The sequence below is a fragment of the Strix aluco genome, chromosome 5 (assembly GCF_031877795.1).
Source record: "Strix aluco isolate bStrAlu1 chromosome 5, bStrAlu1.hap1, whole genome shotgun sequence".
NCBI classification, from domain to species: domain Eukaryota; kingdom Metazoa; phylum Chordata; class Aves; order Strigiformes; family Strigidae; genus Strix; species Strix aluco.
Window position 1 is genome coordinate 77,308,703 of NC_133935.1, and position 27,260 is coordinate 77,335,962.

General features: G+C 39.5%; 1 protein-coding gene across 1 annotated transcript in view; it reads right to left on the minus strand.

Moving 5' to 3' along the window:
- The window catches only part of SEMA3C (semaphorin 3C), a 122,937-nt gene extending 98,230 nt beyond the window's left edge, over positions 1 to 24,707 (minus strand). The window contains exons 1-2 of the mRNA XM_074827909.1: positions 24,354 to 24,707; positions 21,116 to 21,256 (exon numbers count right to left, since the gene is read on the minus strand). Coding sequence (XP_074684010.1) covers positions 21,116 to 21,218 — 103 coding nt within the window. The 5' untranslated portion in view covers positions 21,219 to 21,256; positions 24,354 to 24,707. The remainder of the gene's footprint in view (positions 1 to 21,115; positions 21,257 to 24,353) is intronic.
- Positions 24,708 to 27,260: the final 2,553 nt, after the last annotated feature.

Here is a 27,260-nt window from a genome sequence, read left to right on the forward strand (position 1 = left end):
AAACGTATGCACCTGCAAGAAATAAATTGAAAATGCCCTGAATTGTATTTAACATTACTTTGAACTCTACCCAGAGGAATCCCATCACAGAACTGCCCTTTACCACCCTGAGACTATCCATGGAATAATGAACAACCTTGCTAAACTCTTCAGTATTAGTGATGTGAAGGAAAACTGGCACGAGTTTGTAATGCTGTAAGTATTGAAGAGACTGAAGAGACCGAATTATGAAGGAAGATCAAGACAACATGAACAAACAAACAAACCAAAGCACAGCCAGCAAGGCCAAAAAATGATTGTAAAGCAACATAACAACAGTTCTCTATGAGCGTTCTGTGCTCAGATGGGATAGGATTAGAATGGTGCACAAAAGTATAATTCACTGTTACAAAGAGTTACAAAATAGAAAACAGAGGCTCATAGTTAGAAAATAATTCTTCCTGAAATAACAGCTCAGAAAAAAGTTTCTGTGCTTAGGACATTCATTACTGAACAAGAGAAAGCACTACAAAAATGTGCTGGAGCCAACACTTTTTCACTATAATGAGATGGATTAGAGGGGTTAAAGATTACTAATATTTCTGATCTTCATGATTCCTACATTTATAAGACATGTCTTTTCATTAGGACTGGATATAAATATTGATTGGGTCTATTTCTTAAGACAGGGGTCTCGCAATGACATTTTGTGTTTGTATGTATATGTGTGTACACATAGACAAAGGGACAGAGAAGTGTGTACATGTATACATATTAGGAAAAGAGATACTGAGATATCTTTCTTACCTGAGGCAAAAATTGTAGTGTTCTGAATTCACAAGTATCTTGAATAGATATCTATCCTGTTGCTTGAGGGAATGAGACATAAAAGCTCCAAGAAACAAGCAAAGTTAATGAAACAGAGCCAAATTCTCTGCTGGCATAATTTCATTAGAGGTAAATGCAGCTGCCCCCACATACATAGCTGAGAAGGCTACTTGAATGACGAAGACAGAAGAGGGAGTCAGCCTAAATGTGTGGTTTCAAACTGTATTTTTCACTGTCAGCACAAATTTTAATTGCAACATAGGGCAATTTTTATTAATTATGCACTTCAGAATTAGCTTATAAGTATGTATTGCCCTGCATTTCATGGCTTTTAAATCAGTATCTTCAGGGTTGTTCTGATGCATGTATTGACTACAAAGTATGCTTATATTGAAGAAATGTACTATCTTCACCTTAACTCATTTTATCTCATTTTCCCTTTGCTTCTGTAAAAATAATTTATAAAACTAAATTTACAGTCTTCATCATTTTATAGTTGCTTTTGGTGCAATAGTTTCCTTCAAGTCATAAAGTAAATTGTTCTCTCAAAGCAGCAAACAACAATTTAATTAACCTTATCAAAGTTTTAAAGGAGATATTCACCAGGGCTTAAAACCATTCCAGAACACAGCCATCTCTTTCTGTCTGTATGCAGCATTTGGGGATCACTAGCATATAGAAATGACACGTTCGCTCATTTGTAACAGCAAGAACTTAAAACCTGCAAGCACAGGGCTATCTTCTGGCAACATACACAAATTTAACTCAGTTTTCACAACTGTGAGCCAGCCTAAAGCCAGGGCAAAGTGTTGGCAGCCTTCCAAAATTAGATGTTTCCCAACATCCACCCTTAGAGATGAAACACAACATGAGGCCTAATCTGTGCAGAAGACAGTCAAAGAGAAGATTTTGGGCACCAGGTGGCTAATGGCCCCCTTCAGTAGGCTACAGGAATCATCTGGTGGATGTGAAGAATGGAACAGCAGCTGGCTACAGCTCTGGTCTTCCACCATCCCAAAGGCTGCTCCTAATGGAGAGTTTCTCTGTTTTACCAGAGCTACCAGTTACTATAAAACAAAGCTGCAATTATGAAAACAAGAAACTGCAGCTAGGACTCAAATCTAATCTACTGCCCTTTATGCTTCTCAGTCTAGTTCAGTTCATTGTGCATTATTTTTTGTGTATAGTGGCAGAGCTTATAGAGAGGAGTGAAAAGTACACTTTACCTTATATCTCCTACTTACAATAATTATTTAAGAAACATGGGTTGGAATTGGAACTTCTGCCTCATTGCTTCCAAATTAAGATGGAAATGAAAACATTTTTTTCTCTCTTTATTATATACAATGCCGAAAAGAAAGTAATCTCTGCTCAGTTCTTTGAATATAAACTATGCAAATATTTCTCTTCAGGTAATGACCCTTTCCGTGGATTCTGGGCTGATGGAGGTACCTCCCTGCTGACCTGAATAAGACAACTAAATACCAAGACTTGTGTCCTATTCCTGTCCTCAAAGATTCTCCCCTATCTACTTCCAGGTAATAGTTAAAGAAGCATGACGGGTTCTGTCAGCAGTTGTTTATTTGACAGGGTTGCTTCAGCTCTCAATCTGAGGTGCCTAACTCTCCCCACGCACTGAAGAGCAAGCACAGACACCTAACACAGGCTTTGAATTCCACTCCAGGAGCCAGTCACATAATGTTTTTGCCAGATGTTTCAGCACATTATTCCTTTGCTGCATTAGCCCTCACTTTGCGATACTATTTGCATGCAGTCACTATCTAGTATATTGTGCATCCCAGCATATAACATATAGCAAGTAGCATCATTCATTGCTAAAGTGTCTGTTGAAGCTCATCCAATACATACTAATAAAAAGTTTTCAGGTATTAACGTTAGACACCTTCGTACATGATTGTGCCACTGCATATTAGCCATTATACAGTTTGCTAGTGGAGTGAGAACAACTCACAGCTCCTCAGTTACCATAGGTATCTGTCACTCAACTGCAAGGATTCATCCTTTATCCTAGAGCTACCAAGGCCTGGGAAAGTGTCACTATGAAGGTGCTTGGGTGACTATTTAATGTTGCTACAGAATGCTAATCCAATCTATCCAGACCTAAAATCTATTCATTCTTACTGCTTTTAAGCTGAGCTACTACTGCATCTACCTAAGAATACTTTGAACACATATTCTTGTTCCAGTTCTTATTTCTTGCTCTAAGGTAAATACTTTACAGGCATATTTTTGTTTATTTAACGAGAGATATGTGTGCTTCTACTGCATGCTTAAGTACATTAAAAAAGCCACGGTATGTGGTACCAGGCTTATACCTTATGTAAACTAGACTGCGAAAAGTGACTGTATTCCTACCCAGTGGTTAAAGGCACAAAAGAACCATGAGAACCTCGCTCTAGCCTTTATTTTTGGCTTTAGTAAAACAAACCCTAATTCTTTATTTGTCAAATTACTATCTGTTACAGTTTGAATTTTCCTTAAGCTTTACTCTCCTAATGAAGTTTAATCTGCCTCTGGCTTAAAGCAAAAGAGCATTGTGTGCTCGTGTGTAGGCAGACTGAATGTCGTTTTGCAGAAAAGGAAGTCTTCTGAATGTTAGGGGCGAAAATCAATGGAAAAGGGAAACCAGCCTATTGCCCTTGTTTTTCCAGCTGTCAAATTTTACTCTAATAAAGTAGATAGTATTTCTTTACAACCCCATTAGTTTTTCCTAAGCAAACTGACAATACCATTCACTGTTCTGTGAACGCAATCTCCATAATTTATGCTATTCTTCTGTGAGAAATATTCTGAATGCTTGTGTGTGGAAAAAAAGAACCTTTCAGTGGCCCAAATATCTCGTCTACTTTATTTTACTTTTTAATTTGGACAGGGGACTAGATACAGAAGGGAGCAAATGTGAATCAAATTGGAGGAGACAGTAAGTGTGAAGAATTGTCAGGGCAATGCACATTTTAGCCTGGCAAAACAGTACGCAGTCTCTTAAGGAGCTTAGAAATAAATAACAATAGATTTTATAGAAAGGGAAGGGCATTAAAGAGATCAGCTCTATGAAATGCTTCTATAATTATACTATTTGAAAGACAGCCAAATTGGGGATGGGGAAAAGGGTGCAGAAAGCAGGAATTCCTTCTTCACTACATGAGACAATCTATGATTTCACATAGGATCTTCATCTATTTAAACTTGTATCTACACAGCAGATCAGCAGCTTTCTGACCCATGGTTTTGTAATGTGTGAAAATTTCTCTGATGTGTTGCACTATTTAAGATTCAGCAGGTCTAGCTATTAACAGGAGTCAACACTAGGAAGAAAAACTTTGCAGCTATAGAAATTTGAATTTGTATTTGTAGAGAATGCAGTTACCCCCTCAGTACTTATATGGTCCTCATAACTCAGGTATTTGCAAGTCTCAGAGTCACTAACAAATTTTGTTTTTCCAAAACCCCTGTGAATAAAGAGGCAGCATTATCAGAAATGGCTACATATGTACTAGCAGTATTAAAAAGTTTATAAACATTTCTAGGTATCTCATGTTTCTGGTGAAAACTTGTTGAGATTGTTTTCATTAAAGGCACTGTAGTTGAGCATTTTGTCTTTTTTTTTTAATTTTGAAAACTTTATTTGATTTTGACTCTACATAATCAAACTCAAACTGGTAAGGCTGGCATTTGGGTTTTACTTTTTCCCTTCCTCCAAAGATTTGAGATGCTAGGAGAAAGGGTCCTACTCTCAGACTGTTTCAGAAGAATCTTATTACCATAATGGAAAAAAGGCAGCTTTAATCAGTTAGGTATGAGACATTTAATTGACTGCAGGAGAGACAGTAATGAATTACTGCTTCTCATCCACCCCCATATTATTCTCCCTGACTAACACAAGCATTAGCTGAAAAAGAGAGTATTTTGCTTTTGATTTCACTTTCTCTTCTGAACTGTAGTGTAACATTCCCTCAGTTAGGAAAATTAAATTTTCTCAAATGTGAAAATATTAACTGTATGAGACAGTACAATTACAGAGAAGGTCTCTTTCTCTAACCTTTGTCTGAACTTGTAAATTACTGATTTCTTTTTGTAGTAGTTGCTTGACATGCCTCATTTCAGTTGCTGCCAGTTGTCATAAGATGGCGAAGTACACAAAAATCTTTAATTCTGCTTCCACCAGACAAACCTCATCAAAAAGCCTGGGTGCAGTCGTGTGGTGTAGTGGCTAGAGAAAAGAAGGAAAAAACAAACCTGCAAACCAACTGTGTCTCTATAAATATTACAAAGTGGCAATTACTGGCATAGGCAGCGAAGAAGGGACAGCAGCAAATGTGTACCCTTTTCATTACTGCCAAGGGATCAGCCAGGCCTGTCCTGAGATGTGTAAGTGCCACCCTGTTACTGCATCCCCACTTCCACGGGCTCTGAAACCTGTGAACTGGATAAACACTTCATGCTGAAGTTGGGACATAAAAAAAATTGTAAAACCATAGAAACTGATTCTAATCTTTTTTTGGTTTCATTCTAACTTTAATTAGAAAATTGAATACTGTCTTACGGTGAAAAAAACCCCACTGAATACTGTCATGTATCACTGTGTTCATAACTGCACACCATGTTTTAGGGTGGAGAGTGATTAAATGTAGATTTCTAAATGATATACTGAATCCACTGGAAAACATGATCATGATCCAAAGTTCAGTAACATCACTGGACATCAGAAGGATTTATGCTTTGGGGTTTTTTTCCCCACAAAGTGAAATTTCTTTTTAGTTGTTGCTTCGTTTTGTTTTGCTAAAGACAAATGGAAACATGTAAGGCAGAGGAAGACTGCTGCAATGCAAGCTATATGCTGAGGATAAAGGTCTGCAGAACATTTTGAAATTAAAATGCATCTGTTCGAAGTGTATGGAGACACAGACATGAATACAGATACTTTTTTGTACCATAAGGTTTTGCAACACAATCTTACTTTAATTTGTAACATTCATAAAATTGAACTTGGAATGAAAGCTGGAAGAAACTGCCTTTCCATGTCCTTTTTCTCCTTAAGAGTTTCCTTTGGCTTTGACATTTTGGCTTGCTTCTTTCTGAGGGCCCATTCTATCTAAAATGCCCTGGTTATGCTGGAAGAGCAGTTTTCAGTTGTTGCAACCTCGACTTAACAGTAAAGAAACAAAAAATTCATAATAAAAAAACTTGCAAGACTTATTCCTGCATTCTGGGTCACTGTTGCATGTCGCTATCTAGACAAAGCCACACCAAGAGTCTATGCCCTTTTCCCTGTGCTAAATACTAGGGTAGAACTCCTGTCGTGTGGGATATGTACATAGAAGCAAAAAGTCTTAATCCTGTAACACCATTTACATTAATCATGGTCTACATGCAGAGCAGCACTAAATCTGTTATTCCCCTTACCTTGCTTTCAGCCTCTTTTTTCACGTGCAGGAGGAGACAAGGCAGAGAAGGTGTGGCAGCTGGGCAAACAGAGAAGGCATATTTTGCTATGAACTGTGACCCCCCCAAATCCTAAGCAATATTTGTGGAAACGAACAATTGCTTTATCCTAGAACAATCTTGTTGATATTTTCTGTCAATAAAGAAACCACCAAAGGATTTTTTCTCCTAACTTAATTTAGAAAGAAAATAGTTTTATTTGTTCTTCAAAAAAAATCTCATCTAGTCTTTTTTATCATTGGCATATATCATAGCAGATAACAGCTGTTGAAAGTCTTCCATCACAGAGCTTTTGAAGCCTGATGGAAGCATCAAGCTAATATTTTCAATGGCTCTGGCATCTGAACCCATATCCCCAGGATTAAGGCAGATCAAATGAAAACGAATACATCTTTACTGACAAAATCCACCTATCCTTTACCACACAGAGAATTAATTTGTCTGCACAAAGTAGAGTCTAAAGAAGTGAACTGAGATCTTTTCTTTTTTATTATTCATATATAAGCTATTTTGCTCCTATGTTGGTATTACTGAAATGACACAATGCTTTGGCTACCCCCAGTGACAAGAACTAATGCCCAAAATGTAAATCAGTAGGGAACTGGTAATGGATACACAGGCTTTTCCTTTCAAACTGCTTATATAAATTGAGTTATGGGCAGGAATCAAAGGTATCCTCAAAAAGTTATAGAGAAACTTCTCTAAAAATGGGTGGCAGATGATTTCCTCATGATATCATGATATCCAGCCTCAAGAAATACTCAACAACTTCCATGGGACACAACACTCACATTTGTTCACACTCTCCAGGAAAACAACTCAATAGTTGACTCTAACTCTGCTGGAGCCAACAAAATCGTCCTTTTTCTTCCCCAGCTGCACACCAAAACAACTTAATAGTCTTTAAGTACATACACAGAAAGATATATGGTCCTGATTCTGTTCTTACTCAGTTTTAAAGTGGCTGAATGATGAACTATTGTAACACGAACAGAGTCAGACTCTGTTCATACTACATGTGGAGATGAGCCTGGAGAGGGGCGAAGAGATGGTGAGTAGTCACTGAAGTGAGCAGCTCACTGATAGAATGGAAGAATCACTGTCCAAGACTAAAAATAAGCAAAAGAACAAATAAATGTTTCTGGAGCACACAGCATACACAGAGAGATGAGAGAACTGGGTTTGTTTAGTTTTAAGAACCAAAGGAAAAGGGGAAATCTTACTGCTGTGTACAATGACCTACTAGGACGCTACTGGAACATTGACATTAAAGGGTGAAATTTCCACCCCTAAAGTTATTCAAGACTGAAGTGGACATGTCTCAGAGCAACCTAATCTAATCAGACCTGCTTTGAGCAGGATGTTGGCTGAAGGTTCCTTCCAAATCATGTGATTCTGTGATTCTATGGAAGATAGGGAAAATACAATATTTTGTTAAATAATGTCAGTAAGAGACCATTGCAGCCTGTGAGAGAGGTTAAAGTTTCCCTAAGTCTGTATAGCTTAACAATCAATACATTTCTAATTACTTTTTCAAATGTTCAAAATAATACAGTATTGATCACATGACTGAAAAGAATAAGCTCAGAAGCACATATCATATTACTAGGTTTTTGGATGCTGTTGTGCATGCGTGTGTGTGTGTGTGCACGCACATTTATCATTGAAGAACAGAGCTCAAGCTTGCAAACTCAACCACTGAAAAGAAAGAAAATACCATAGTTTGGGCAAATTTAGGATCACATGCATATGAAACAGGATGTAGCCAGGAAGTTTAGAATTTTTTACTCTGGACTTTGCCATTTTAATATAATTTTTGCAAACCCTTTTTGCTATACATCTGGCATACATCAGATAACATAAAACTTGCCCACAAGTAGACACATATACCTCCACAAACACAGTATGTACTGTTGAAGACTGCTTTATCTGTTCTATGTAACATTATAAACATGTACAGATACAAACTTTGAAAATAAACTAGAACCAGATGTCACGGTAAGAAAAGATCTAATATCTGTTTTGAGACCAAATGTATACTGTAAAATTTGGTCAGAAATGTCATTTATCACAATTAGTATTGCACCTGTAAATTTAGTTAAGTTTTGCACACTCCACCACAACATGTAGTGATTTATTCATCATATTATGAAGAAGCTCAGTTTAACAACAAGAAGGCAATCTCTTTTTCTTAAGAGTACAAAGGAGATTATGTACAGAAAAAACAGGCAGAATCATCTGACAGAATCATCTGACACCGCTTTCATAACATTTCATGTAATGCTTATATCTAGGATTTCTACCATTCCTTAGAAGAGGGATTTTTGTATTTTACCGTGCAGCTACAGAGATCTATGTTTTTCCCTTCCACACTAGGGAAATCTTTTGTATTAAATGGTAAGAAAACAAATTACACAACATGCAAGGTTTCAGACTTGGAAACCCACACTTTAGGCACGATAATTTGCAGTAGGCATCTAAATAAAAGTTCCTGATGTTCAGTGTTTATAGCTTCCATTGTGGACACAAGCTGCCAGGTCATTTGAGTCAGATTTCTGACCTTTTTGAGAAAAGCTAACTTTCTTCTTCAGAACTGCTTTAGTAGATAAGCTGTGCTGGAAACACTGCCAGAATAGATACCAACATCTTAATACTCACACCTGCTGATAGCTGATAAAATCACAGAACCACAAAGCATGCAGGTTGGAAAGGACATCTGAAGGTTGTGTCAGCCAAAATCCTGCTCAAAACAGGGCTAGCTACTTAAGTGAGACGGGTTTGCACAGGACCTCATTTAGCTGAGTTTCAAATACCTTGGGGGATGGACAGTCCATTGCCTCCCTGTACAACCTGTTTCAGTGTCTCACCATGCTCATGGTGAAAAGAAAAAAAAAAAGAAAGAAAAAAAGTCCTATCATCTAAACAGAATTTCCTTTGCTAAAACTTGAGACTTTTGCCTTTTGTCCTGTCAATGTGCACTTCTGACAAGAGTCTGGCTCTGTCCTCTCTATACTGTCCCCATCAGACAGTTGTAGACAGCCACGAGATGCCCCTCAGCCTTCTCCAGGCTGAAGAAACTCAGCTGCCTCAGCCTCTCCTTGTCTGTCATGTGCTCCAACACCCGTAACAGCTTTGTGGCCCCTCACTGGAGGGCCCAAAACTGGGCACAGCAATCTCTTTCCCTGATCATTCCTCTCCACAAATCAAACCAAATAAATTGGCATGACTGCAGGAAACTTTAATACATAAATGACACAATAGGCCAGAACCATGCTCAATTCCTGTGTAGAAAAGTAATATTTTGCCTCCTAACTGAGCCTAAAGAGAATACACATGTGTACTTTCTTCAGCATGAGGAGATATGGTATCAGATCTGAAGTTATCTTCAAGGAAGCTAGAGATTACTTCTAGAGCCAATGTTATGGCTGAATGTTCTCATACAATATGAGCTGGGGTGAAGTAATTTCATCCCAGCTCCTTGTGCCTGTTAGTAATATCCACAATTCACCTCTTGGTGACTGCTACATCACCCTCTCACTCTCCACAGAGAAACAGTTGCTTTCTTGAGGTTGTGCCTTTCAGAGAAAAAATGTCCCACAACCTGCTACTTCTCTCTCACACATATCCACAAAGGACTCATACCTATCAACCAAGAATTAGACCCACTTTGAACAAAACTCATTTTCAGCTGCTCCGCAAACAGGTTGGGGCTATCACAGACACAGAGCAGGAAAAATAAGCAAAGGGAAGAGTAAACAGTGAGTGGTCACCTTGTTTATTCAGAGTGCTGTGGTTTATTGATTTTATACACAATCTCAAGTTTAGTTGTCTTAGATGTTAGATGTTTTCTCTCACATCCAACCTGATCTGAAAGGGAGTTTTCTCCAGCTGGCTAGGGAAGCTTTCAACAGACATATGCAAGCCATAATCCCCTCCCAATGCCATTGTCCCCTCCTGTAGAAAGAGAATAACCTTAAAGCAAAGGTCCCTCACAGTCACCACACAGAGTGAAAAGAAAAAAACTCAGCTGCTTGCCTGTTGGACAGGTCCAGGCAGACTTATTTCACCTCTTTGAGGACAAAATAAAAGAGGAACTGTGTATATAAGAAGGACCGGCTGCCTCATAACCAGTGTGCAAGGACACAACCAGCGTGCAAGGTTGACTCCAATACCAATAAAAACACACTCAGTAGAAGCACTAATAATAATAATAATAAATAATAATAATAATAATAGAGAAGGATCTCATCGCTGTACCACAGTGCTGGATGTATCCAGAGTGCTCTTACAAGGGGAAGTTCTTTGGCAATGATACCCTGAGAATCTGGAATAAAATGTATCTTTTTTTGAAATAGCAAATGAAAATTAAGTCATCATTTGTAGCAGATTCCTGTACCTGCAAACAAATCCAACAAAAGAAAGGTTGGGTTTTTTTAAAAAAATAAATATTTAAGTCTATTAGATCAACCCCCCAACACATCTATGTAAATTACCATAGTAGGTATGAAACCTGCCCTAGTTATTGATTCAGCTGGCAAAACGTTCCTCTATAAAACCCTCTTCAGAGCTCCTGCATCAGGGTGGTCTGCTTTCCCCAGCTGCTAGGGAGATGCTGAATTCCTGTGCTTGCCCCTCTCTCCCAGCGCCTGCTTTTATTGAAGTGGACACAGCAGCAGCTTTAACTAGTCCAGTCACGTATATACAGACAAATGCATCAAGACTCATGTTCTTTCTCTTCTGTAAGTGCCATGCTAGTGCTTCATGAACTCACTGCTCATCTTCAGGGTGCTGGTGTGGGAGGAAGAATTCATTAGCTAAAGTAGCACATATTGTGCAAGCAAAGATTTTCCCGTGTCTTGAAGGAAAAGACGGGACCAGACAAAAGCCTGTTGTTTGTTGGACTTGGCTGGTGGGCCAAATCATGCTGGCCAAGTTTGCAAGTCTTCTCCTTGCTTTACTTTCTGAACCCTATTAGTGCAGATAGTGGTATAACTGACCACATCTGAAAGTTTCAAATTATCTTTGCATTTTTAAGCAGTTTTGTCACTTTAGGAAGAGACTTTTTCAGCTGCCCATGTGAGCTTAAGACCACGTTTGCCTGAGATCAGGAAATAGTAGAGAGGGAGTTTGAAGAAACATACAGTGAAATAAAAACCTCTCACATTTGATTCTTCTCCTACTCTACTTTTGAAACTTATGTTTAAAAAAGTCTTAAAAAAGGTTTCTACTGGTGAAATGAATGCCAAACAACCTTCTCATTTTAAAGGGACTTACCAAAGCTATAAAGATGATAAGTTATTAAATCAGAGGTAATGGCTTTACAGACATATTCTTTTTCATCTTTTACAGCTATGTATGCACAGCTTTATTTCCCTAATGCAAACCACAATAAAACACCTCATGGGGCCTTTAAACTCTTTTGTCTTTGCTGTAGGTTTGTCTGCTTTAGGGAAAAAAAGTAATAAAATGATGGTGCATTATTTTCAACAGTGGCAGGAAGTGGGTTTTTAGATGAAATAGCTTAAAAAATTCCAGCTGTGTTCGTGTTGAAGCCATCGAAAAGTCTAAGCCTGGGATCAGCTCTCCATGCCAACTAAATCCTTTTCAGCCCTGAAGAAGAAAATTTTTGAAAAAATGCCAAGCCTCTCATTGGAAATAACATCTTAATTGGTTGATATTAAAAAAGCAGAAAGTGCCATTCTGAAGATGCAAGTGCTTCCATTTTTGTATACTAATTTGATATTGTGCCTTGTAAGAGCACTCAACATATTAACACAGAGACTATCTCAGAAAACTGCAATGACAGGCATGCAGGTTGGTTATTTCAGACAAGGAGGAATTTCTAAGAACTGTAGAAACTAAACGTGTTATGAACTATCCTGTGCCATTGAAATGCACCAGAAAGGTCAAAGTGTGTGACAGTGTTTGCCCCAAGGAAAACATCGTGCTTCATTCCCCACCTGGCTGTGGCTCAGTAGAGGATAAGGAAACTCCACTCTTTTTGTCTTCTGAGATCAGTAGTTGTTTTCTGGAAGTTTCTGTATCAGTCTTAGGTTCACACCTAGTAAAACGTTTGGGATCTAAAAGCAGAAAATGCAGGTGTACATACAGATATATGTATGATAGAGTATCGAATACACACCTTTTTGCATCAAAAATAAATTACTGCAGGATTATGAATGCATCTATCCTACTCTTTCCCTCTTTGTTTCCTGTTATACTATTAATTTTTGTGTGCATATACACCATGATATTTATCTTCTCCTGCTGTTCAAAACTTTGCATTCTTGGTCTGTTACATGAGAAGGAAAGAAAATCAACCTCGTCATTCCCAGCCATTGAACTGAATGAGCGTATTTCCCTTATTCCTGTAAATCTAATTCTACAGCTCCTTTAAGCTGGGAGACTGAGAGATATAACCTGATTTACACAGATGTCAAAAACAGCAAAGTATTTGTCCAATTTAATTGATTCTGAGCTGACAGAAATCGATTTATTCTGCATAACTTGAAGCTTTTAAAAGCAAGTGTATTTTTCATTAAGAATGGTAAAAGGAAATCGTATTAAGCAAAGGAAAAAAACCCCTAAGAAACAACAACATATGATCAGAAAAACAGGTGACTGAGAAAGCCTATTACTCTCATGGAAGGAATTACAAGACCTTGTTTTTTTCAGTTGCATTTGCAAAGAAATGTAGGAACTATGAAATTGCAAAGGAAATAGTAAAAGGAGACAATAGTTGAGACAATAAATAGTTGAAGTGAATTTAATGTCACATGTTTACTGTGTAACTTTAAAGTTACATGGTCCTTTTTCTTCATGTCAGAATGCCAGTCTGAACCTCTTAATGGTTGAAAGTGATGCCTTTAATTAAAGAATTTGGCTTCAGCCTAATTTTGGTGGGGTTTTTTGTTGTTGTTTTTTTTGTTGTTTTTTTTTTTTTTTTAAATAAAATTAACTGCCAAGATGCATTTTTTTTCCATTAAGTAATTTGGCAATCCACGGTGATTGTGATGTCTCTTCATCCACATTCTAGAAGATAATTTTGGTGAGGCAATCATCTATCCCAGAGCAGTGAGTAAGATTAAGCAGAACAGTTCAAAAGTCTGGGTATTCATTCCAAACTATTTCTAAATGTTGCATTTCATGAAATCATATTTGCATATGAAATGTGTACTAAAAGTAAAAATTTCTCATAAAAATAGGGCGTGTTTTATATGAAGCATTTAATTACAGCCCCCAAATAAAAAATCAAACCCAAAACCATTCTTCCTTGTCCAGGATTACTTATGTCATTAAAAATGTCATATCACACTCCTGAGATGGTGGGCAAATTAAGAATTGGCCAAATTAAGAATTGAGGACTCAGCCCTGAAAGGTGCTCATAGACCAAACTCTAAGCTCGTGGTGATTTGAGGGCATTCACACACCAGGTCTGGAATTCACTTTCTCTCCCTAACACCACAGAGAGTTCTTAATAGATCCTGCATTTCTTGGCACTCCCTGGTTGAAATCATTGGAGTTGTGTACTGGTGAAATGCTGTTCCAGAGAGTTTTCTATCAAGATGGTTTGATGGGGAGTCCCAGGAAAAAAGGTTTTTTTCAGATAATGCTGACATACCATGGGCTACAGTTTCCTGTAGATAAGATGTAAAATGGTAGCAGGACATTTCTTCAAAATGTTTTCTCCTGTTTGTATTACTGTCTTGGAATATAAAATGATTATTTTAAGATCAATACTTAAAAATATTTATACTGTGTTTCTCAAAATATTCTAGATATAATCTGGGGTATTAATTGTAGCAATGAAGGAGCCTTTGTAGCACCCACTTTTGCATAACTGACTTGCTGGGTGAGAGTAGCAGTTGGGAATATCCCAATACTAGCTGCTGTAGAAAGGGACAGGAAACACAACCTCCATCAACCTTATCCACACAAGAAGCAAGACACTTTCCCTTGAGGAGAGATAGTTAGTCTTATAGTCACAAGGATAAAAAGAAAACCTGAATTCTGTAAAGGCCATGATGGTCCCAGCTCCAGAGTGGTTTTGTGGGGAGCTTTACAAAGCTATCAATCGTTATCCTCCTTCTCCTGCAATACCAGAGTCTTAGCTTCAGTAAACCATTAAGCAGGACTTCTGCTTCCAGGAAGAAGCCTTATCAATGTTCGATGAAGTAATGATGCAAATGCAATTGTACCAAGTTTGCATTGAATAGGGATGGAGGTATGAAGGGAGGGGAGGAAGGACAGACGGTGTAAACCTTCCATTAATCATTGTCATTCACTTCATTACTGGAAACATGCACTTATCTTGATTTGCACACTTCACAGTAAGACACAAGATCCTACATCACACTGATTCATGCAGGTAATGGAGTACTTTTCATTGCTCAGTTGCATTCCTGAGACCCCAATTCTGTAATCCAATGAACAGGGGAAGACACCCAGCCTTCTTTTAACCTGGTGTCTGCTGCAGCCATTGCCGTCTGAATGTAAGACTAGATGAGAAGGCACACTGTGAATCAGCAAACTGTGTCCTATGACAAAGGCCCTTCCTTGAGAAAGAGTGCCTAGTCTTTTTATTAAGGAGTGCTATTGAGAACACTGAAAAGTCAGCACTAAGAAGAACAAAATACACATGTTGAGGAAATGGCCAGTTCAAATGACAGGATAAGGTCTTGGTCTATGTATTTATTCATGGCAGGATCTCAGTCAACGCACTTCAATAAAATGAGTAATTATTGTCAGTCACGTCACTAATTACATCTGATACACAAAAAGTCTTGTGCAGCACCACATATCAAAGTACACTGTGAACTCATCCAGTATGGAAATTGCTCACAGAGGCGCTCTTGTTACTGGTACTCAAACAGTTCTGAAAAAGACAGGGTATTAGAAATGTCTATACCATTTTTCTCTCATCGCATTTACGTAAACATAAAAGAAGATGTGTTGTACAATAATGGCAATATAACTGCCTATGTAGGGACTTCAGCATTTGCCTTGGACAGGCAACACAAGGGAGAATTGTAATGAGAGAGTAGTGGAATTGGCCAAGATAAGCTGCTTTCTTCTATGACAAGTAGAGAGAGCCAAGATGTGTCGAATCTGTCAAAATGTTCTAAGATAAAGTTTGATTTTTCCATACCAAAATAAGAAAAAAAAAAAGAGATGGTTCAGATACAGGTCAAATTGACTGAGTTAAGGAACAGAACGAGATTACAGGAAGTAAGTAATCTCTTAGATAACAGATCTACTTTTTATCGTACAAGAAACATTCAGTCTTCTCAGACTTTGTAAAATTTGGATGAGTTCTTCATCCAAGAGTAGGATTTTATTTATAAGATTTTCCCCTCAATCTGGGGCCTGATAACTAACTACATTGAAGACCATGTACTTATTTGTACTTTCCTATGAGGGCACCGCTTGTAGTAACTTCAGAGAACAAATAACAAATAAACATCGCCTGTGACTTCAGCTTTACTGCATGATCCTTTCCACAACTGAAGTCATAGCACGTGGCACAATCTAACTTTAAATACAGAAACAATACATGAAATTCTCCTCTCTCATACACTCATGTCAACAGTGATGACAATGAAGCCAAGCCAGCGACACTGCCACTGAATGTGTGTAGTGTGACAATAAGCAGATTCAATGTCATTTGGTATGTGGGACCTCTACCATGGAACTCTAGAAAAAATACTGAGCTTTTCACATAATGCTTTCTTTAATGTTTGAATTTTTTTTTTTTTTTTTACATTTAACTCATGACCTATCCAAGTAATTCAATTTCTACACAAGTAAGATCTATCGCATTATGTCTCTGATAATAATAGAGAGAAAATAAAAAAGAAAAAAATTCCATCTACAGAGAAGATAAAGTCTAAAAATGACCCCCAAAGACTTCAATTTGTAAATTAGGTATTTGTTTTTAAGAACAGCCAAAGCGGTCAACTCAACCAAATGTAAAAATACCAACTTCACTACTAAAGACAAGAAATAATTTTAGTTAACAGTATTCAAAAGTGAGTTAAGTTTTTAGATCTCCAGTGCGACACAATCAAAGGGGAAGAATTTTCACATCGTTGCTGTTCAACACTTTATAAATTAGTATTATTTAAGATCCATGAAGCTATGAAAGCCACAAATCAGTTACTTCTGAGAAAATCTGACCCACAATTTGCTGAAAATTATGCAACTATATAAACAGTCAAGAGATTTCTGTATGAGTTCTGCATATAAACAAAAATAAAACCATGGTTCTCTTTTCTCGCTCTCTTTTCCTTTTCTCCTTTTTTTTTTTTTCTTTTTAAAAAATGCCTTACCTCTACTTCATTTTGCAAGTAGCATTCATTCCATGGACACCACCAAAGATCCAATCAACTATTTGAGCATAAACTGTTGCCTACTAGACTGTCATCAGCACAAAGTCCCCCAAATAATAAATGAACTTTTTATTAACTGCGGTAACATTAACATTACAATGAGGGATTGTTTAAAAACAAGTTGTACTGCTGTTGCTCAAGAGCTCAAAGAAAATGGTTCTCAGTTCCTTTATTTTTCCTTGAGGGTAACCACAGGGGTTGCATTAAATCTTTTAAAATATGTTGACAGTTGAATAAGTGCTGCTGTTGCTCTGGTGACATTTTATGCTTTTTAATTGTCATTAATGAAGCTGACTGATACTTTCTTAAAAGTGCTTTACGTGTTCTAGTAATTTTATGACAAAAAGAAGAACAAAACCGTCTGCAAATTAGCCTTGATCCACTTCTCATATGGAATTTTCCCTGGAGACAATGGGAGAATCTGCATGGGAAATATCTGCTTGACCAGACATTTTAGGTAGGAATGCATGAAATGTTCCCAGAAAATTGTGAAATTATCACTTGGTTGTGCATCTCCATATAAATTCAAAGCTCAAAGATTTGCTTGAGTGCATTTTCAAAAATAAGCACTGGAACTACTTTGACTGATTCAGAATCTGATGTTAAAATGGTATGGCCCAACATTTTAGGATTGCAATAAAACCCAAGATGTAAATATGAGTTGGAGTGAAATGAAAGTCTGATACTATCCTGGCGACTAATAACTCTTTTCTTATTTTGATAATACTCCCACTGATTTGAGAAATGTTTTGCCCCTGTAAAGACTGAAGGATACAGCTCCCAATTATCTGTTTAGGAACGTGCAATAACAGGGAGGAATGCATGAGCTTGAGAAACAGCAGGCACTATACTTGATAGTTCATAAACAGATAAGGTAAGTCTTTTGCTGTGGGGAGAAAATAAACTATGGTGCTTTAAATTATGATGGGTGATTTAGTAGATTAAGGAAGATCTATTCCCGGGACAAGGAGCCAGAAGAAGAGGAGGGGGGATGGTATACTAATAGTGTAGGGAGATGTGTTGAGTCCTTTGCTTCCTTCATCCCAGGTTCCCTCACTCTTGCATGTTCCATGGTAACACAGCAGATGATTCCCCACCACTACTGCAGCTGCTGCACCATAGGCTTCACATCTTTGAAATTTTCAGAAACAGAAAAAGCTGGAGCCATCTTTCTTTCTTCATCTGTAGATGATGTACAAATATTGATGGTTCAAGCCATCACAGTTGAACAGGACAATTAGGTCATGACAAATCATTCCAAGTAAACTGAGAGCCCCTTTGCCTGATTCTCCATAGGCCTAGAGCCACGTATAATCACGTATAACTGCAAAGCATGCCGTTCAGTTCCAGCCTGGCCTTTTCTTTCATCGAGTAAACAGGTATACAAGGCTCAAAGCAAAGGAAATCAGGCCTCGGGGTTCTGTACGGCACTGCAATTTTCAAGACACTCAGGGTGCAGACAGCAGTAAGTTCCACACTCACATCAGATGCACATAGAGCAATCTCAGCTGAACTACATTTTAATTAGACAAGGGGCCAGGCTTTTGATTTCAAAAATAGAAATTAAGGGTTGCAGTCCTTCATCCATTGAAGTTAATTGCAAAATCCCTATTATCAGGCGCTTGAGGTATTACCCAGGCTTACTTTTTAATTACATTTTATTCTTAATGAAGTAGATGGCAAAGAGAAAAGCAGCCCATGATTCAAACGATTCGCATTTTTATCTTTCCTGATGAACAACAGAATAGGTCAAGATACTTGCTGGATTTTCCCATGAGAAATGCTGCAATGTGAATAAGCTCAATTGACTTGATCCTGAAGGAGCAGGTTAGCTTTGAAAAGCATCACTCATTTTCTCCTCCTGTATACATTCTACCCCGAAAACTTATGCAATGTAATTATAGACACCAAGCCAAATCCAATTCAGAACTTGAAAAATATCATGTAAGTATCCTAAGCTTGAATGACTTGTCTTTATTGTCTAATGTCATTTAAAACATAAGGAGTCCTAATTATAGTCTTATTTTCAAATGATGCACTTTAAAAGAGTGACAATTCTCCATAAATCTGACAACTTCTCAGGGCATGGAGACAGCCAATAACTTGATATTTCTACATGATTTAAAAATAATAAGCTATGAAGCAGCTTATGCAGAAAGAGTATATTATAACAGTTGGGTAGAGAACAATACGAAGTTTCACCTTTTTCTGTTATATCAGTACCCATGTAAATAAATGAAGACTCATAGAACAGAAGTTCATACTACAGGTGGGGCCATTACCTTGTTATACACAACAACCTGCAAACTATTTTCACATAATAAAAGCTATTTCTTACCATCTGGAAAATTAGGCTTAAAAATAAAATTATGGTTTTATATTATACAAAAAGCTCATCCCTTTATATCAGGCATTACTTGACATAAAACACATAATTAATTTCTTACTTTTACGACTTTGAAAGAACCATTAAAAATCAAGGACTTTAAAATGTAATATTTTTTTAAAAAGGTTGAATGTTGAGGTAAGTATTAGAGAAAGTAAAATGTCCATTTTAAGATAATCAGATAGTATTGCAAGGCAAAGACTCACTTTTACCTATGCAAAGCATTGCTCTAAAAACCAAGGACAGGACAACAGGACATGCGACTACTGTACATGATACTGGAGAAGCGAGATGTAACAGACACAACCCAGCAGGGTTACAGTCAGGAACCGGAGAGCTGAGGCTGTGTCCCCAGGGCTGGCGCAGGGTGGCAGAGCTCTTGGGGCTCAAGAACCTCACCAGACAAAGGGGTCGCAGTGACATAAAGCTGTCATAACCTATTTTAAAGGAAGGAGGGACAACCTCCTTTCAGAGGGGGGGGAAAGAAATAATGTTTCAATTCACCCAGACATTATTTTTTCTAAATCCCTAGGTCTGGGTTTTTTGCCCTATGGATGGTTCTGTGTTTCAGACTTGCAGGATACCTGTGATGAGCCAAGGAATGAAACACAAATCTCTTGAGTCCAAGTTAAAACCGTTTGCTCCTCACGATTCTTTCCCATTCACAAGGTTGAATACTGCAAAACCTGAACACTTCCCATTTCATGCTCACACCAGAGATCAGGGGAAGCCTTGATTACTTCATTGGACACAATGTGGAAATCTGAACCAGCCTGTCCTGTGTAACCGTGACAAACCTGCAGGTGTTTAACACTCAATCACAGCCAAACTCACTTCTCTGTTGAGTTGTGCTGAATCAGGACCATCTACAATAAGTCAGCATTACTTAACCAAGGAAAAGAAATTCCCACCTACTTCTTCATTTGGCAGTTCCCTCTTGGAATGCAACTCCTACTATTGCTTTTACTAGAACCATGACAATTTACACCTATTAAGTATAGCGCTCATAAGTTTAGGGCCCTGTACTCCACAATATACAACATCTTGTAATTGTTCAGTCTGCTGATTGGTATTTGTGGAAGGTCTAACTTGACAAGTCTCCTTCCAAGATCTCTCTCAGACTCAAGAGTACATAGTTATGATCACTGCAGCAAATGGCAGTTTGAGATGCTTACTAGCTATGATTATTTTTAAAGTGGTTCTTTAAAGACTATTCAGAGCACACAGAATATTGGACATGGCAGTTGCAGGGGATCCCTGCACTTGTGGGCCACACAAAGCACCCTAATGCAGACAGTATCAGTGCAGAGAGTAGCAAGCCCTCATGCCTCAGACAATCGCAGAAAAGGCAGAGGGCTGAAGAGAGACAATGTCCCTATAGTTAGTGACAGAAAATTTCTGCTCAAATTTAACAGAAACTGTAAGCCTGAAGAACACACACATTCTGAAGTCGTGGCTAAAATCAGCGTTTAAGACAGGGATTAATACTAGAAGAATAAGCTACCTTACTGTTAAAGTAATACTGGGATAATTGCAACAACAAGGTACTGCTCATCACTTCAGAAGTAAAAGCACCTTTCTTTTGAAAATAATAATTTTGATTGCTTGCTTACTGTATGCAGGCATCAGTGATTGCTACATGCTATGTACATCCGACACACTGTACAAAGTGCACATGGAATGATATTTTGTCAAAGGACCCTGTGCCTTGCTATCTATCTTGGTAAATCTTCAGGCAGCCTGATTTTCAGAGTATGAAGTGTCTCAGTTGGGCACCGAATGAAAGCAACTCAAATCATTAATAACCTCCGCTACATGCCATGTGCTATCATCTTTCCCAAACAAAATTAAGCATAATAAATAAAACCTTTAGAATAATATAGCTATAGTAGCAATCAACTTCAGGTAAAAATTAAATTTAGGCTGACAGGTACCTCAGCAACACAAACCAAAAATAATAATCATGGATGCAGATCAAAAAGCCAATTTCTACTCAGTTATTGAATTTAAGGGAAAGAAGAAAATGTTCAATCATAACATTTGCTTAAGAATGTTTATCTTCTTTTCTTACCACTGAATGTTAAAAACACCCTTGCTTGAGGCTGGGAAGATCCTTTTACACTGCTAAAGTAAATAAATATCCCAATCAACACGTGCAGTGCAAGAAATGCCATCTCTTCAGATCTGCAACTTAATATCCAAGAAATGAAACCTGAAAGACAGAGATATCACATTACTGTTGTTATACAATGTTGTGGAGCAAAAACAACACTACAGAAAGATTTGTGTTAGACAGTTCTTCCAGCTGAAACCATAATACATGATAATGTGAAGGAGGTACAGCACTTCTGTTTTCTCTTTGTACATCTGAAAATCGTTTTCCCCAGCAGTCTTCTGTGCTGGCACAAAAGGAGCTCTCTGCCCGTTAGTATGAACCAACAGAGCCTGAGTTTTGGCCAAGGCAGACTACAGCATTAGATTCAGTTTATTTAAATAAGGACAATTCCACCTGCTGGAAAAATAATTATACTAAATGTCAAGGCAGAGCAAAGCAAGGACAGGAGATAAAGTTTCACGAATAAAAAGCTGGCTGATATTTTTAGATGTCTCTCCTTACCTTACATCATATTTGATCTCCCTCTCATGTTTGGGGGGGGGGGGGGGGGGGGCAGGGGGCAGGTTTGGGTTGTTGTTTGTTTGTTGTTTTTTTTTTTTTCTTTTAACGTTTGAAATCAAAGGTGCCTGGAAATGAGCTTTAAGTTTTAGTATGTTGAGTTCTCTAACAGTCCTCTAGATCTTTTAAGATGAAATCCTGACTATGTATGTCACTGATTTCAAAACATTGAATCAGAAGTATTTCAACATGCTTGAAACTGTTAGTCAACATTTGCTTTTTTGGGCTCGCTCCTTTTGGGATATTTACCTGCTCTCATGGACTTCTACAGAGCACAACCCCAGTGTTGGACAGTGCATTACACCTGATACTTCTGCTACTGCTCCTGCACACCTGCTGAATTTACATTCATTTTACAGGGTTTAGCTGCTGAGAAGACTGACCTCCTCAGAGAATCAGAAAACACCCTAAAACAAACCTGCATCTCTTCTTAGCTCAGGAAGGACTGGAGCTCACTGGAGTCAGTGGCACTTTCCTATCAATTCCAATGGACTTTGGACCAGACCCCTAAAATCCAGCAGACATAAGAAACTGAATATTGCATATCTATAATGCTCCTAAACTGCATCTCTCCAAAAATTGTGAAGTCCAAATTTCAGTTCACCTACGGTAACAACTGTGTTCTTCAGCTCAGCTGCAAAAGTGAGAATAAAACACACCCTTATTTTAGGCCTATTCTACTTCCTTGCTAATATACATCTTTTCTTTTTGGCATTAACAGCCCCTCTACTAGACACCACTTATTGGTTAATCAGGTGATATATTTGATTCTATGGTAACTGGAAGCACTGTGAAGGATACAACCATTACAGCTATTTATTCAATGAAGAGTTTTGTTGGCTGTGCAATCATCTTACACTTCTTTACCTCAGCTCTGCTCTAGCACTACAGTCCCTCCAGTGGAAGCTAGTATTTCTACACGCTTGTTCATTCGGTCCCTCTGAGAGTCACACCTGTCCTAAAAGAACCCGCTGTAAGCACCATAGCATGGCAGGAACCAGCTGTCAGCCAGGGATGACTTTAGGTCAACACCAATTTGGGCTGGATCCACACCACTGACTTAATGGTAAAAGCCCCGTATCTCATTACTACCTCTGTCATTCACTATCCACTTACTGTAAATCGTTTTGAAAGGCTTCTCTCTGCATGAAAACTTCATACTAATTTGGAGGTGCGATGGAGAGCGTGCGAGCCGGCACACAGCTCTGTAGCCCACTCTCTAAACTCTCCTTCACGATTTGCTCTGGAGTGCTGAGAAATCATGAAGATCGAGTAAATGCTACAACTCTGCTAATTGACAAAAACACCAGCGTCAGAAATTTGCCAGCTACAGATCTGGTCTACAGGAGAAACATACACGTTCTGGCCCAGTTCCAAATTATCTCTAAGGATCTGTTAACTAATAAAATGATAGTTGCAGAGTTTTTGCCAAGAACAATTTTTAAACAGGCTGCATGAACTCTAGCATTAATGCTGCTTTGTGGGCTTTAAATCTAAAACCTTGTGACTAGCCTGTGGGATATCCTTTAACTTACTTACTCCTCTTCTAAGAGAGAAATGTCATTAAATCCTGATAAAATTTCTCTGTCAGGCCAAAACAAATAGCCAATCATACAGAGTATGTGATTTAACAGATGCAATGGGATTAGTATTTTACAGTAGTAGCACTATGCTTTCTTTGCCATAGAGATAAAAAGTCAAAGAGGAACAAGTGTGTGGCTTTCTCTCTTCCTTTAAACGATATTGTAGGAAATAATAATAAAAAAACCCCTTTCAGCACTCTTTTCCTCCCACTCTCGTGACTCCTGCCAGTTCTAGTGCAATCAGTTACAGGAGCGAAACATTGCTACATTTCATTGCTCAAATTGCAGATTTTAACGATTAACACAGAAGTGACAAGCAAATCTAAGATCCAAATTCTGAGCTGCATGGTTCCTACCCAGCTGTTGGACATATAAATAATAAATGCATATGGTGCCAGAAAGGTACCTCAGGGTGTCTGACATGCGAGTTACCTAATGGAAATAGGTTTAATTTCAGGGATTGACATACCTGGTAACTGAACACAACAAACTCATTGCAGGTTGGACTCTCAGTTTGGGCTTATATCCCAGTCCTGAATTTATCTCAGTAAGTCATGATACTATATTCAGCACGTCCTGCACACATGATCTCTGCTGACAACCCACAGACCTAAAACCTTGAAAGTACTTTTAAAGAATCTTTTAGGACAGACAAAACGCAATGTCCAATTACATTTCTGCTCTTACACCCTATTCTAACCGTAAACAAACCGGCAAACCACTACTAAAGTAAAGCGGTGAAGTTTCCCTGCCACGGAGGTCGCTTTCAGCATGCTTATATTGCTTTTGGGAAGTATTACACAGCTTTGCTGTGAAGTGCTGTGCAGGTGCCATCCACTACAGGCTGAGTCCTACCCTTAAATCCTGTAAGGAAAATCATTCAGCAGAAGAAAGGAAAGAAAGAAAGAAAGGGGAAACAAACCCTGCCAAACACTGACGATGCTAATCTGGAAAATATTGCTTTAACTGTCTGTGAACAGCAGGAAAATTCAACCATCAAACACATTTCACATCTATTACAGCAAAGAAAGAGAACTTTCAATTATGCTTACCCAGCTATTGGAGGAACCAGTAATACCGATTTCTATCTGGCTTCTATTAGTTTATGGACTCCGCTTCTGCTACCAGAACATTTTAATTCCAAACCTGGCTCATTGTGGGGGGCAAAAATAAAAAAAAATAAGGAAAAGTCTCTCTTCTCGGTGGTTGCAAAGGTACTCCCGGCTCCTTTGTACAATAATCCTTACAGCTGGACTCCTAAGGCACGAGGAGCGCTTCTCCCCAGCCCTCAGTTACGCACCTATAAGCGCAGGGAGCGCGGCCGGGCGGTGCCGGTAAGGACTCCGGTTTCCAGTTACAGGCGCTGCCCTGCTCTCGCCGCCGCGCTAGCGAGGCGAGGTACCGCGGCCTCCGGTGCATCATTAGCTGCGCAAATAGGGGCTGGAGCTCATAAATAATGGCGAGGCCACACCCCGCCGAGCGCGGCGGCAGCCGCCCGGCCCGGCCCGGCCCGCCCCAGTCACCGCGGAGCGGCCGCACAGGGCTCAGCCCGCCCCAGCGGCACTTCGTTGCGCGGGGGGGGGCACAATGCAATCAAAGGCTTCTTAGGGGAGCGCCCCCCCCCCCCCCCCCCCCGGCTTGCCCCCGAGGGGGGGGATTCAGCGGTAGGTCGCCTCCCCCGCATCCGCGCAGTTTGCGCGCCCGCGGGACTCGCCGGAGGCGGGAAGGAAACTCGCCGGGAAAGTTGCGGCCCCTCAGTGCGGGCCGTCCCGGGGCTCCCAGCGCGCCCCGACGGCAGCACTGGGGCCGCCAGGCCAAGCACGGAGGGGAGGCGGCGGTGGCGGGCGGGGAGCGGGGCCCCGGGTCGGGAGCGGCCCCGGGCTGGGAGTGGAGCGGGCCCGGCCCGGGCCGGGGCTGGGCGGGGGGCTCCGGGGCGCGGGGAGCTGTCGGGGGAGGCCGGTAGGTGTCACTGTGAGGAGCGAGAGCGAGCGGGGCGGGGGGTGGTGAGGAGGGAACCGCCGCACCGCCAGCCACGCGCAGCGGGGCTGTTTTTTTTTGTTTTTTTGTTGTTCCCCCCCCCCCCCCCCCCCCCCCCCCCGAATTAACTTTAAAAGAAAACGAACGAAGAAGAGTAAGAAAGGAGCGTTAGAGCAGTAGTTGGATTTGTAGCTCAGTCTCCTGATTGATCCCAGGAGTTTTACCTCAAGCTTTCAGAAGTTCTTTTGGCAGTTTCGGAGACTGGGAGCTGCATTTGCTCAGGCTCAATTTTTCCCCAAGATATTCGGCAAACTTTCCGGTTTTGGTGAGATTTGTGCTCTCATGGCAGTGGGACAGCTTTTGAAATTTTACCCAAGGTGTCTTGAAGACGTGAACTGCAGCATAGCTCCGTTAAAGCCACTAGGATTTTCGAACAACAGTATTTGGGTTCTGGGTTAGATTTTTGTAAGTTGTCTTGCAAGCATATTCAGTGCTGGCCTGACCTGCTGGGTGCAAACTTCCTTGAGTCAGGATTTCCACTCCTGCAGAGGGAGGTGGCCTCTGATCCCCCAGAGGCAGTGGAGGTTGCACAGAGGGTACCCTCGCAGCAGTACTTCAAGGGTGCACATCTCATGATACACTCGCAGCCACATCCCACAGGCAGAAATATGTTAACAAGTAAACAAGTACCCACAATGAATCAGTGCACACGCTCAAGTTACTATTTTGTTTCCAACTATTGCACGCTCTGGCCGTACTCACCAAAGCAGTTGATAATACTAACGCATTATAGCCACAGAGGAGGGAGTAGCCTGAATATAGTGCCCTTACTAAACAAATTTTGTCTATACATGTGGATGTCTTTATGGCCTGTGTCTATGGGCTTTGTGTAAAAGCTCATCTGCATGAGTTAGGGTCACACATATTTCAAAGACAGTTTCTCCCCCAGACCTCAGTGCCGGCCTAGCAAAGCTAGTGTTTTCTTCAAGCAAGAAGTTTCAGTATTACAAGTCACTTAAAATCCCAGAGAACACAGAAGTATGGAATGCTGCTTCCTCGGAAATGAATTGCCAGATTTGCAACCGCTGCCAGAAAATAAATGAGTCCAGAATTTTGAATTTGACCCACTTCATATCTTGAGGATGAATTAGCTGACACTGTCAGATGAACTAAACTCTCCAGATCATGGCTCCTTAAAAATATTGATGCTTTCCCAGTTCTCCACCTTAACACAAATAAACTACGCAGAAGTGTGTCAACATTTGCTGTCCTAGAGAGCAGTTAAACTTAGCTGTCAGAGAGCTTGGTCTCTCAGTGAGCATGCAGTGTGGCTGTGAACATGATGCTGTTCATCCTTGAAATGTGGTGATGTTCAAATGCCTCAGTCTGACGGCAGCACCCTGGCAAAAGGAGAAGTCACTTGTCTGCTTTGGAAAATCCCCACAAATAAGTGCAATTAGAGATCACCACACCAAGCAACATAAGTGAATCAGCTAATTCAGTATTCTCTGTCTTGCTGTGGTCTATGCAGGGTGATTCAGAGGAGAGTGCACAGAAAACCACAAAGAAAATATGAAATAAACTATCTTTTAGGAGATTTTTGGGAGATGTGTAATGGGTAGCAATACCAGTCATAGAAAAAAAAGAATGTTACCATGAAATACCAACACTAAAAATTATGATGATTCTAACTGTCCTCCCAAAATATTTTTGCCTTAATAAAAAAATAAATAAAAGTATGATGATTCTACTTTCTCTTCTTAAAATGCAGAATAATAATCTTCTAGGTAAGATCACAAACATGCTCCTAATAACATAGCATAAGAAAAGGACAACAAAAAGAATATGCTCAAGCACGAATCAACATCAGCATGAATTAAAGTCCCTTGTCTTTGTCAGTGCTTTTGTATGTATGGACACTGGGGAGCCATCTGGCTATCTGCATTTCTTTTTCACATGTGCCAGCTACATCAGAGATAAAA